The 12,673-nt window shown below is 48.5% G+C and overlaps 1 protein-coding gene across 2 annotated transcripts in view; it reads right to left on the minus strand.

Annotated features, from left to right (window-relative positions):
- The window catches only part of DOK4 (docking protein 4), a 96,726-nt gene that overhangs the window by 2,046 nt on the left and 82,007 nt on the right, over positions 1 to 12,673 (minus strand). For both annotated transcript variants that reach the window (XM_083164606.1, XM_083164607.1), the window contains exon 7: positions 3,171 to 3,288. In XM_083164606.1, the coding sequence (XP_083020732.1) occupies positions 3,171 to 3,288 (118 nt within the window). The remainder of the gene's footprint in view (positions 1 to 3,170; positions 3,289 to 12,673) is intronic.

Raw genomic sequence — 12,673 nt, forward strand, 5'->3', positions numbered from 1 at the left:
TGAAATTGTGCTTGGTACTGCCCATTGAAGACTGATGCCACTAATTATCTTATAGGCGTGCCTGGACCAGACCTCTTCCTGCTCTATACACCCATTGGCTGGGGCAGTCTTTATATGGGGTGTGGTCACTAGGTCGACATGAGGTTTTTCTTTTTGGCTAGTGTGCCGCTAAATATGGGGCTGCAGGAGGAAGACTGATTTGGTTTTCCCTTGGCATTGGCGTGGTTCCTAGGGCACAGCAACAAGGAGATTACTATTGCGCCCTGTGCCTCCTGTCTGTCCTGTACACTATCCTCTTCCGCGTGGCCTGTCCCGTCCCCCCCATGTGTCCTGTACACGGTTTCCCCTCACTCGTCCTGTGACCTGTGCCCCCTGCTTGTCCTGTGGCCCCCGCTGTTTCCCTCCTGCTGTTTCTCCCCTGCAGCTGACGTTTTTCACAAGCACTTGTTTCCTCACAATTTCAGTTAGTCATGTATGTTATATAATGTATGTATGTCACATGTTATATAATGTATATATATTTCATGTATGTTTTACATTATTTGACATATATACATTATATGTCATGTATGTTATATAATGTGTTATGTATGTTATATAATACATGTATGTTATATAATACATGTCATATAATGTATTACATGTATGTTATACACTGCTCAAAAAAAAAAAAGGGAACACTTAACACAATGTACCTCCAAGTCAATCACACTTCTGTGAAATCAAACTGTCTACTTAGGAAGCAACACTGATTGATTTTTCATGCAGTTGTGCAAATGGAATAGATAATTGGTGGAAATTATATGTAATTAGCAAGACACCCCAATAAAGGAGCACTTCTCAGTTCCTATGCTTTCTGGCTGATGTTTTGGTCACTTTTGGAAGCTGGCGGTGCTTTCACTCTAGTAGTAGCATGAGACGGAGTCCACAACCCACACAAGTGGTTCAGGTAGTGCAGCTCATCCAGGATGGCACATCAATGCGATCTGTGGCAAGGAGGTTTGCTGTGTCTGTCAGCGTAGTATACAGAGCATGGAGGTGCTACCAGGAGCCAGGCCAGTACATCAGGAGATGTGGAGGAGGGCAACAACCCAGCAGCAGAACCGCTACCTCTGCCTTTGTGCAAGGAGGAACAGGTGTGCGCCAGAGCCCTGCAAAATTACCTCCATCAGGCCACAAGTGTGCATGTGTCTACTCAAACGGTCAGAAACAGACTCCATGAGGGGCCCGACATCAGCAGGTGGGGGTTGTGCTTACAGCCCAACACCATGCAAGACGTTTGGCATTTGCCAGAGAACACCAAGGTTCTCAAATTCTCTGCACAGATAAAAGTAAGTTCACACTGAGCACATGTGACAGAGTTTGGAGATGCCAAGGAGAACGTTCTGCTGCCTGCAACATCCTCCAGCATGACCGGTTTGGCAGTGGGTCAGTAATGGTGTGGGGTGGCATTTCTTTGGGGGCCGCACATCTCTCTATGTGCTTGCCAGAGGTAGCCTGACTGCCATTAGGTACTGAGATGAGATCCTCAGACCCCTTGTGAGACCATATGCTGGTGCGGTTTGCCCCGGGTTTCTCCTAATGCAAGACAATGCTAGACCTCATGTGGCTGGAGTGTGTCAGCAGTTCCTGCAAGACAAAGGCATTGATGCTATGTACTGGCCTGCCCGTTCCCCAGATCTGAATCCAATTGAGAACATCTGGGACATCATGTCTCACTCCATCTACCAATGCCATGTTGCACCACAGACTGTCCAGGAGTTGGCAGATGCTTTAGTCCAGGTCTGGGAGGAGATCTCTCAGGAGACCATCCGCCACCTAATCAGGAGCATGCCCAGGCGTTGTAGGGAGGTAATACAGGCCAGTGGAGGCCACACATACTACTGAGCCTCATTTCGACTTGTTTTAAGGACATTACTTCAAAGTTGGATCAGCTTGTAGTGTGTTTTAATTTTGAGTGTGACTCCAAATCCAGACCTTAGTGGGTTAATAAATGTGATTTCCATTGATCATTTTTGTGTGATTTTGTTGTCAGCACATTCAACTATGTAAAGAACAGAAGTATTTAATAAGAATATTTCATTCATTCAGATCTAGGATGTGTTATTTTAGTGTTCCCTTTATTTTTTTGAGCAGTGTATAATGTATGTATGTCATGTATGATATATAATGTATGTAATATAATGTATATATGTTATATAATGTATGTATATCATGTACTGTATGTTATATAATGCATGTATATCATGTATGTATGTTATATAATGCATGTATATCATGTATGTATGTTATATAATGCATGTATATCATGGGGATCAGTATAAAGCGCTGCGGAATCTGTGTGCGCTATATAAGAAACTGTTAATAAATAAATAAACGAAATCCTGGTGGTCGAAATACTGACGCTGGAATCCCAACTGCCGAAATGCAGACAAGGGGGGGGGGGGGCAGTGGACTGTCCCCACTTGCGGGCTCGCCACGGAGCGAGCCTGGTGCCTTGCTACGCTCGGCACACTATTTTATTCTCCCTCTATGGTGGACGCCCATAGAGGGACAAAGTGCCGGCGTTGCGGCGGTCGGGATTCCGCCACCGGTATTTTGACCGCATCCATATCATGTATGTATGTTTTATAATGCATGTATGTCATATTATGTATGTATGTCATGTATATTATATAATGTATGTCTGTCATGTATGTATTTCATGTATGTTATATAATGTATGTATGTCATATAGGGGGAAATTTACTAAAGGAAATAGGTGTATTTGTATCTAGAAATACACTTATTTTTTACATTTACTATCCCGAAAATACAGCAATTGATAGCACATCAATACGAATACGAATTGCCGCATTTTCGGGATAGTAAATGTCAAAAATAAGTGTATTTCTGGATACAAATACACCTATTTTTTAACAAATTTCCTTTAGTAAATTTCCCCCATAATGTATGTATGTTATGTATGTGTATATATCATGGATGTTATATTATGTATGTGTATATATAATGTATGTTATATTATGTATGTGTATATATAATGTATGTTATATTATGTATGTATGTTATTATGTATGCATGTTATATTATGTATGTATGTTATATAATGTATGTATGTTATATAATGTATGTATGTAATGCACGTGATGATGAATTGGCGTGGTACTTACGATTGGAAGACTCCGTGCTGCTCTGGCCACTGGTGATATGATGCCAGTATGCGCTGCGGGGAAGCATTGAGGTGCTGGCTCCAGGGCGAGCTCCGTTCTCTGTATCTTTGTTCAGGCACTAGTACAGGGACAGAACATTAATACAGGGGGGTGAGGTGGGTCACCACAGACGCAGCTGTATGGGGGGTGAGGTGGATCACGTCAGACGCAGCTGTATGGGAGATGAGGTGGGTCACATCTTATACATATGTGTGGGGATTGCATTGCGGGTCACACTGGATGGGTCACGTCAGACACAGTTGTATGTGGGGTGAGGTGGGTCACATCACACACCGCTGTATGGGGGTAAGGTGGGTCATGTCATATTCATTTGTATGGGGGGTGAGGCATGGAACGTCATACACATCCGTATGGTGGGTGAGGCAGGACGTTGGATGGTCACGTCAGACGCAGCTGTATGAAGGGTGAAGCGGGTCATGATGTACACATCTGTGTGGGGGTGAGGCTGGTCATGTACACATTTCTATGGGGATTGAGGCAGGTCACGTCGTACACATCTCTTGAAGGTGAGACGTGTTACGCATCTGTATGGGGGGTGAAGTGAGTCATATACACATCTGTATGAGGGTGAGGTGGGTCACGTTGTACACGTCTCTATGGGGGGTGAGGCGGGCCACGTCATACACATTTGTATGGGGGGGGGGGGCGGGTCACATACACCTGTATGGGAGGGCAGGTCACGTCAGATGCAGTTGTATGGAGGGGTGAGGCTGATCACGTTGTACACATCTGTATAGGAGGTGAGGTGTGTCATGTCAGATGAATGTGTATGGGTGGTGAGGCAGGTCATGTCAGATGCAGTTGTATGGGGGTGAGGAGGATCGTGTCAGATGCATCTGTAAGGGTAGGTGAGGTCGGTCATGTCAGACACCTCTATATGGAGGGTGAGGCGGGTCACGTCAGATGCATCTCTATGGGGGGTGAGGTGGGTCACGTCAGATGTATCTGTATGGTGGGTGAGGCAGGTCACAGACACATCTCTATGGGCGGTGAGGTGGGTCTTGTACACATCTGTATGGGGGTGAGGCGGGTCATGTTTTACACATCTGTGTGGGGGTGAGGCTGGTCATGTACACATTTCTATGGGGATTGAGGCAGGTCACGTCGTACACATCTCTTGAAGGTGAGACGTGTTACGTATCTGTATGGGGGGTGAAGTGAGTCATATACACATCTGTATGAGGGTGAGGTGGGTCACGTTGTACACGTCTCTATGGGGGGTGAGGCGGGCCACGTCATACACATTTGTATGGGGGGGGGGCGGGTCACATACACCTGTATGGGAGGGCAGGTCACGTCAGATGCAGTTGTATGGAGGGGTGAGGCTGATCACGTTGTACACATCTGTATAGGAGGTGAGGTGTGTCATGTCAGATGAATGTGTATGGGTGGTGAGGCAGGTCATGTCAGATGCAGTTGTATGGGGGTGAGGAGGATCGTGTCAGACGCATCTGTATGGGTAGGTGAGGTCGGTCATGTCAGACACCTCTATATGGAGGGTGAGGCGGGTCACGTCAGATGCATCTCTATGGGGGGTGAGGTGGGTCACGTCAGATGTATCTGTATGGTGGGTGAGGCAGGTCACAGACACATCTCTATGGGCGGTGAGGTGGGTCTTGTACACATCTGTATGGGGGTGAGGCGGGTCATGTTTTACACATCTGTATGGGGGTGAGGCTGGTCATGTACACATTTCTATGGGGATTGAGGCAGGTCACGTCGTACACATCTCTTGAAGGTGAGACGTGTTACGCATCTGTATGGGGGGTGAAGTGAGTCATATACACATCTGTATGAGGGTGAGGTGGGTCACGTTGTACACGTCTCTATGGGGGGTGAGGCGGGCCACGTCATACACATTTGTATGGGGGGGGGCGGGTCACATACACCTGTATGGGAGGGCAGGTCACGTCAGATGCAGTTGTATGGAGGGGTGAGGCTGATCACGTTGTACACATCTGTATAGGAGGTGAGGTGTGTCATGTCAGATGAATGTGTATGGGTGGTGAGGCAGGTCATGTCAGATGCAGTTGTATGGGGGTGAGGAGGATCGTGTCAGACGCATCTGTATGGGTAGGTGAGGTCGGTCATGTCAGACACCTCTATATGGAGGGTGAGGCGGGTCACGTCAGATGCATCTCTATGGGGGGTGAGGTGGGTCACGTCAGATGTATCTGTATGGTGGGTGAGGCAGGTCACAGACACATCTCTATGGGCGGTGAGGTGGGTCTTGTACACATCTGTATGGGGGTGAGGCGGGTCATGTTTTACACATCTGTATGGGGGTGAGGCAGGTCACATCGTATGCATCTGTATCGAGGGTGACAATGGAGGGGTCACATCAGATGCAGCTTTATGGGGGACGAGGCGGGTCACATCAGATGCATCTGTATGGGGGGGCTGAGGCGGGTCACAGATGCATCTGTATGGGAGGTGAGGCGGCTCGTGTACAGATCTGCAAGGGCTGAGTCGGGTCATGTACACATCTGTATGGGGTGAGTCGGGTCATGTTAGACGCATCTGTATGAGGGGTGAGGCGGGTCACACTGGAGGGGTTACATCAGATGCAGCTTTATGGGGGGGTGAGGCAGGTCACTTCATATGCATCTGTATGGGGCTGAGGCGAGTCACATCAGATGCATCTGTATGGGGGTTGAGGCGGGTCATGTACAGATATGTAGGGGGCTGAGTCGGGTCATGTAAACATCTGTATGGAGGTGAGTCGGGTCATGTTAGACACATCTGTAGGAGGGGTGAGGCGGGTCACACTGGAGGGGTTACATCAGATGCAGTTCTATGGGAGGTAAGGCAGGTCACATCAGATGCATCTGTATGGGGGGTGAGGCTGGTTACTATGTATACATCTGTATGGGGGTGAGACAGGTCACGTTGTACACATCTGTATGGAGGGGTGAGATGGGTCACGGTTTACACATCTCTATGGGGGGTGAGGCGGTCACATCAGATACATCTGATGGGGGGTTGAAGAAGGTCACATCAGATACATCTGTATGGGGGTGAGGTGGGTCACGTTGTACAGATCTGAATGGGGGGTGAGATGGGGCATGTACACATCTCTATGGGGGTGAGGAGGGTCATGTTGTACATATCTGTATGAGGGGTGAGGTGTGTCAGGTCAGATGCATCTGTATGGGGCTGAGGCGGGGTCATATCAGATGCATCTGTATGAGGGGTGAGGCGGGTCACATCAGATGCATCTGTATGAGGGGTGAGGTGGGTCACATCACATGCGGGTCACATCAGAAGATATGGGGGTAAGGCAGGGCACGTCACATGCATCTGTATGGGGGGCTGAAACGGGTCACATCATATGCATCTGTATGGGGGTGAGGCGGGTCATGGACACATCTCTATGGGGGGTGAGGCGGGTCAGGTCTTACACATCTGTATGGGAGGTGAGCAGGGTCATGTGCACATCTCTATGGGGAGTGAGGTGGGTCATGTCACATGCAGCTCTACAGGGGGTGAGGCGGGTCACATCCGATGCATCTGTATGTGGGGGCTGAGGCGGGTCACGTCAGATGCATCTGTATGGGGTGCTGAGGCGGGTCACTATGTATACATCTGTATGGGAGTGAGGCGGGTCACATCGTACACATCTGTATGGGGGGTGAGGTGGGTCATGTACACATCTATATGGGGGGGTGATGTGGGTCATGTCATACACATCTGTATGAGGGGTGAGTCGGGTCATGTACACATCTGTATGGGATTGAGGTGGGTCATAATGGAGGGGTCACATCAGATGCAGCTCTATGGGGGTGAGACGGGTCACGTCAGATGCATCTGTATGGGGGGGGGGGGCTGAGTCAGGTCACATCAGATGCATCTCTATGGGGGTGAGGCGAGTCACATCATACACATCTGCATGAGGGGTGAGGCGGGTCACGTCGTAGACCAGGGCCGTAACTAGGGGGAGGGGGGCGCTAGGGGGTCACGCGCACCGGGCGCTGGGTGTGGGGGGCGCAGAGTGACTCAGTGACTAGTGAGGCTTTCTTCCTACTTTACATGACGCTGCCACCGGCCGATGGGTTCCTCCTCCGTGACGATGTGCGTGTGACATCATCATGCAGTCACCATCCACATCACGTCGGATGTGCAGTGGAGGAGCGACTGGCGCAGCAACAGGACTCAGTGCAGGAAAAGAAGTGACATTAGTCACAAGGGACAGCCTGCGCGGGAAGACAGGGCGGGAATGTCCAGCAGCACTGCAGCCGCCAGCTGCTACCAGTCCAGCATGGAGCTACCAGACCAGGCCGCATCACCTCATCCGGCAGCCAGGACACAACAGCGGGCCGGCAGACACTATTATGCAGTAAAGTGACAGCACAATTAAGTGGACGGCGTAGCTGCACCGCACAACCAGAACAGGCCGCATATCCGAGCAGCAGCAGCCTGAGCCAGCACACAGAGAGCGGCGACGGGACACGTCAGAACATAGGCCCTTATTCTGAATCGTGCGGTACGGCCCGCGTGCGGCCGTACCGCCGATGTTTTCAGTCTGCACATGCGCAGAGGTCAATCTGCGCATGTGCAGCCCAATTCGCCGCAGACGTAGTTCGTCCGCCGCAAAGGGGGCGTATAGGGGCGTGAGGGGCTTCATACCCTCATTTCCCTATGCATACGCCCCGCGTTTCATGGGCGTTCCCATGCAAACGCGGGGCGTATGCATGCTAATGAGGGTATGACGCCAGTGATGGGGGCGGGAAGCTAACGTCGCCGGATGTCAGCTCTCAGCCCCCATACAAGCTATCACACGGACGATTGTCCGTGTGGTCTCAGCTTGCGGACCTGGTGGGGCGTGCGGCCCTGCCTTCGATGGTCGTCGACCATCGAATGCAGGGGGCAGCTCCCACCATGGTGGAGGCGTACGCCCCACCATTTTCTTGCGGATCGCCAGCCGTCCGTGTACGGACGGCCGTGGCGATCCGTATCGTGGGCGGGGATTGGTTTGTGCGGCCGGAGCACCGTGTGCGGCTCCGGCCGCACGATTCAGAATAAGGGCCATAGAGAGGAGTGGTGTCTAAGTAATGTGAGGGAATTTAATGGGAGAAAGTGTGGCCTGGGGGTTGGGGGGGAGAGGGGGTTAGCTGCCTGCTGCAGTGTATTTATTGTGTCTTAAAAATACACTTACAAGTAAGTTATGATGTTACTATGATGTTACTATGTCTTGCTTGCCAAGGTCTTAGCTTGTAGTGAAAGGTCAAAGTGGGTCCTACCAGCCTTCACCACAGTTGTTCGCCACCCAGTTCAGGCCATCCCTGAGAACACGAAAACACTTGTACGTAATAAATGAGATACCAGTGCAGGTCACTGGGCCAAGATGGACCATGACTTTGGACTACTAGTAGCAACAGGTGCCTATATTGCTTTGGGGTGCTAGTATAGCAATGTCTCTTTAATATTGCTATATGTGCTTAATATTTAATTATATGCTATAATGTGTACTGGGCATTACGGTGTGTGCTATAATTTGTACTGGGCATAACGGTGTGTGCTATAATGTGTACTGGGCATTACTGGGCTAGTCGAAAAACCACTTTTTTCGACAAGCCTATCCCTCCTCCTAACCTCTTTTGATCCTCCTATCCTGCCTCCGTTCCTACTTATCCTATTGTTTTTCGTTCGTCCACCCACCTATTTTTAGTATGTTAACTCTTATGAGTAGGGTCCTCCTTCCTCACGTACTCACCCTACCTCTTTACCTCACCTGTGCTCCTGTCCTGTTCTTCCCTTCCTGTGCTTCATCTTCAGTCTCCTCGACAATTTTGACACCTACTTCTGAACTGATGCTGATTTTAGTTCTACCAGCTATACCCCTATTTATCTATCAGCCAGTGAAGGAGCTACTGAAAACTGCTACATTGTGGTGATATTATTATTGTGAACTGATTTCCCAAAATCAAGTCCTTCATCCGTTTGATTTTCCCACTGGTGTTGAAAATTAAACCCACTTGGATACTCCCATTTTTATCTCTATAAAAGGCCGGTATAGCCCACATCCGATTTTGTCCATCATATCGGGATGGTGAAATCCTACAACCTAGGACCACGCCTACCCACACCCAACTAAATGGTTTCTGCACATCTATTCACCTTTTTATAGCTCAGGACCATACCTGTTCATATGCGAATAAATGAATTCTACATATAAAGTCACCTACCAGTGAATTATTGTTTGGCGTCCCCAGCATCTATAGACCGGATATTTATTAGCCAAAAAGGATTTATTCCCTGAACCTTCAAATAGGGACCCTAATAACTTTATCATTCACGGATCTACATCGACATCCTTTCATTCAGCCAGTTTGGCATCCACTTACCTACAATGGATTTTACCCTGTATGAATTCTAAAAAGTTGATCAAATAACACACTTGAAAAACATTCTGTTTTACCCCTGATGAAGTCGTTCTGACGAAACGCGTTGGGTTTCAATAAAGAACTTTTTATCTTGAACAGATTTCCACGTCTCATTCGGGAAAGGGACAATTATCAACTGTCGCTACACCAATTTACAAGTGTTTTATATTGTACTGAAGTGACTAGGTGGTACATATTTCAGCGCTCTCCGATATAAACCCCTTTTATATACCCCTATTTATACTGTATTTTTCAACACACCCTGTACCTTACCTTGTAATTTGTTTTTTGTTTGCTATTAGGGAGGCCAATCCCGGGATCGGGATCGGCGGGATCCCGGGATTTTGGCCTAAAAATGGCGGGATTTGAATCCCGGGATTGACCCTTCCAATCCCGGGATTGCGGGATTCGTACCTGATTGTAAAAAAAAACAGCAGACGGCTGTTTGGAACAGTGTCTGTGTGTGCTGTAGCGGCATGACGGTGGCCGGGCTACGCAGCGTGACCCCTGACATCACACCACGCTGCACAGCCCAGCCGCCGTCATGCCGCTGCAGCACAGTAGCAGCCACACTGTTCTGATTTGTTCGCCTGGCCGGCCGCCCACCCGCTTAGGCTCCCAGCCGCCCGCCCGCCTGCTGAGCAGCCTCCTAGCCGCCCGCTGAGGACCTTCTAGCCGCCCGCCCGCCCGCTGAGGCTCCCAGCCGCCCGCCCGCCTGCTGAGCAGCAACTAGCCGCCCGCTGAGGAGCTCTGTGCCGCCTGCCCACCAGCCCGCTGAGGACCTCCTAGCCGCCCGCTCGCCCACTGAGCAGCTCCCAGGCAAGCTAAGTAGCTTCCAGCCGCATTCCCACTGAAGATGGTCCTGCTACTGCCTGTCACCACCATCATGTAAGTGACAGCGCAGTGCAGGGCAGGAGGTATAGTGTTTTTTTTTTTGCCGTGTCGGGACGTGTTTTTTTTCTTTTTTTTTAAACCATGGAGGCCAATCCCGGGATCCCGGGAATCCCGGGATTGAGCATTTTTCAATCCCGAATCCCGGGATTGAAAAAATGCCCCGGGATTGGCCTCCCTATTTGCTATGTACGGCGCTGCAGACACTTTGCGGCACCTTCTAAATAAACGTACTACTACTATTACTACTACGGTGTGTGCTATAATGTGTACTGGGCATTACGGTGTGTAGTATAATGTGTACTGGGCATAACGGTGTGCGCTATAATGTGTACTGGGCATTATGGTGTGTGCAATAATGTGTACTGGGCATTACGGTGTGTGCTATAATGTGTACTGGGCATTATGGTGTGTGCTATAATGTGTACTGGGCATTACGGTTTGTGGTGTAATGGGCTCTGGGCATTACGGTGTGTGCTGGAATGTGTACTGGGCATTACGGTGTGTTCTATAATGTGAATTGATACTACTATGTGACCACACCACTCCCCCCCCCCCCCCAAAAAAAAAACATGCCCTAAATTTTTAGCTGTCCCTGTTTAATGTCACCCTTCTGTTGTCTGTAAGCACATAAATGGCTTCTGATTAATGTTTTTCTTTCTGTGCAAAACCAAATGCCAAATGTGTGCCTGCTTCTGAACAAAAATTACGGTGTGTGCTATAATGTGTACTGGGCATTACGGTGTGTGTTATAATGTGTACTGGGCATTATGGTGTGCGCTATAATGTGTACTGGGCATTATGGTGTGTGCTATAATGTGTACTGGGCATTACGGTGTATGATATAATGTGTACTGGGCATTATGGTGTGTGCTATAATGTGTACTGGGCATTATGGTGTGTGCTATAATGTGTACTGGGCATCACGGTTTGTGGTGTAATGTGCTCTGGGCATTACGGTGTGTGCTGGAATGTGTACTGGGCATTACGGTGTGTTCTATAATGTGAATTGATACTACTATGTGACCACACCACTCCCCCCCCCCCCCCCCCCCAAAAAAAAAACATGCCCTAAATTTTTAGCTGTCCCTGTTTAATGTCACCCTTCTGCTGTCTGTAAGCACATAAATGGCTTCTGATTAATGTTTTTCTTTTTGTGCAAAACCAAATGCCAAATGTGTGCCTGCTTCTGAACAAAAATTACGGTGTGTGCTATAATGTGTACTGGGCATTACGGTGTGTGTTATAATGTGTACTGGGCATAACGGTGTGCGCTATAATGTGTACTGGGCATTATGGTGTGTGCTATAATGTGTACTGGGCATTACGGTGTGTGCTATAATGTGTACTGGGCATAATGGTGTGTGCTATAATGTGTACTGGGCATTATGGTGTGTGCTATAATGTGTACTGGGCATCACGGTTTGTGGTGTAATGTGCTCTGGGCATTACGGTGTGTGCTGGTATGTGTACTGGGCATTACAATGTGTTCTATAATGTGAATTGATACTACTATGTGACCACAGCACTCCCCCCCCCCCCCCAAAAAAAAATGCCTAAATTTTAGCACACGTCTTCGGCGCGCACTGTCCCTGTTTAATGTCGCCCTTCTGCTGTCTGTAAGCACATAAATGGCTTCTGATTAATGTTTTTCTTTCTGTGCAAAACCAAATGCCAAATGTGTGCCTGCTTCTGAAAAAAAAAAATATATATATATATATCGAAAAGAACCACACTATGCGCACAATACTATTTGAGAGAGCTGCTACCCTGTTAGGTGGGACCCAGTATAGAAATGGGAAGAAGAGAGGGGGGGGGGGGGGTGTACAGGGTGCGCTTAACCTTTTCTGATTGAACAGAATCATTCAGATATGATAAAACAATTTAATGTAAAACTGCCCAAAGGGCATAGCAGTGTACAATAAAGGTTTGATTTGATACAATATGCCCATAGGCCCGTGGGCAAATTGAAATATCTGATTGCACATCATTTGTCAAAAAAGATATTATCCATTTGTGATTCACTGTAATTGTATCAAATCAAACCTTTATTGTACACTGCTATGCCCTTTGGGCAGTTTTACATTAAATTGTTTTATCATATCTGAATGATTCTGTTCAGTGGCGTAACTATGGAGGGTGCAGGGGATGCAGCTGCTATGGGGCCCG

The sequence above is a fragment of the Crinia signifera genome, chromosome 11, assembly GCF_055691185.1.
Source record: "Crinia signifera chromosome 11, ASM5569118v1, whole genome shotgun sequence".
Lineage (NCBI taxonomy): Eukaryota > Metazoa > Chordata > Amphibia > Anura > Myobatrachidae > Crinia > Crinia signifera.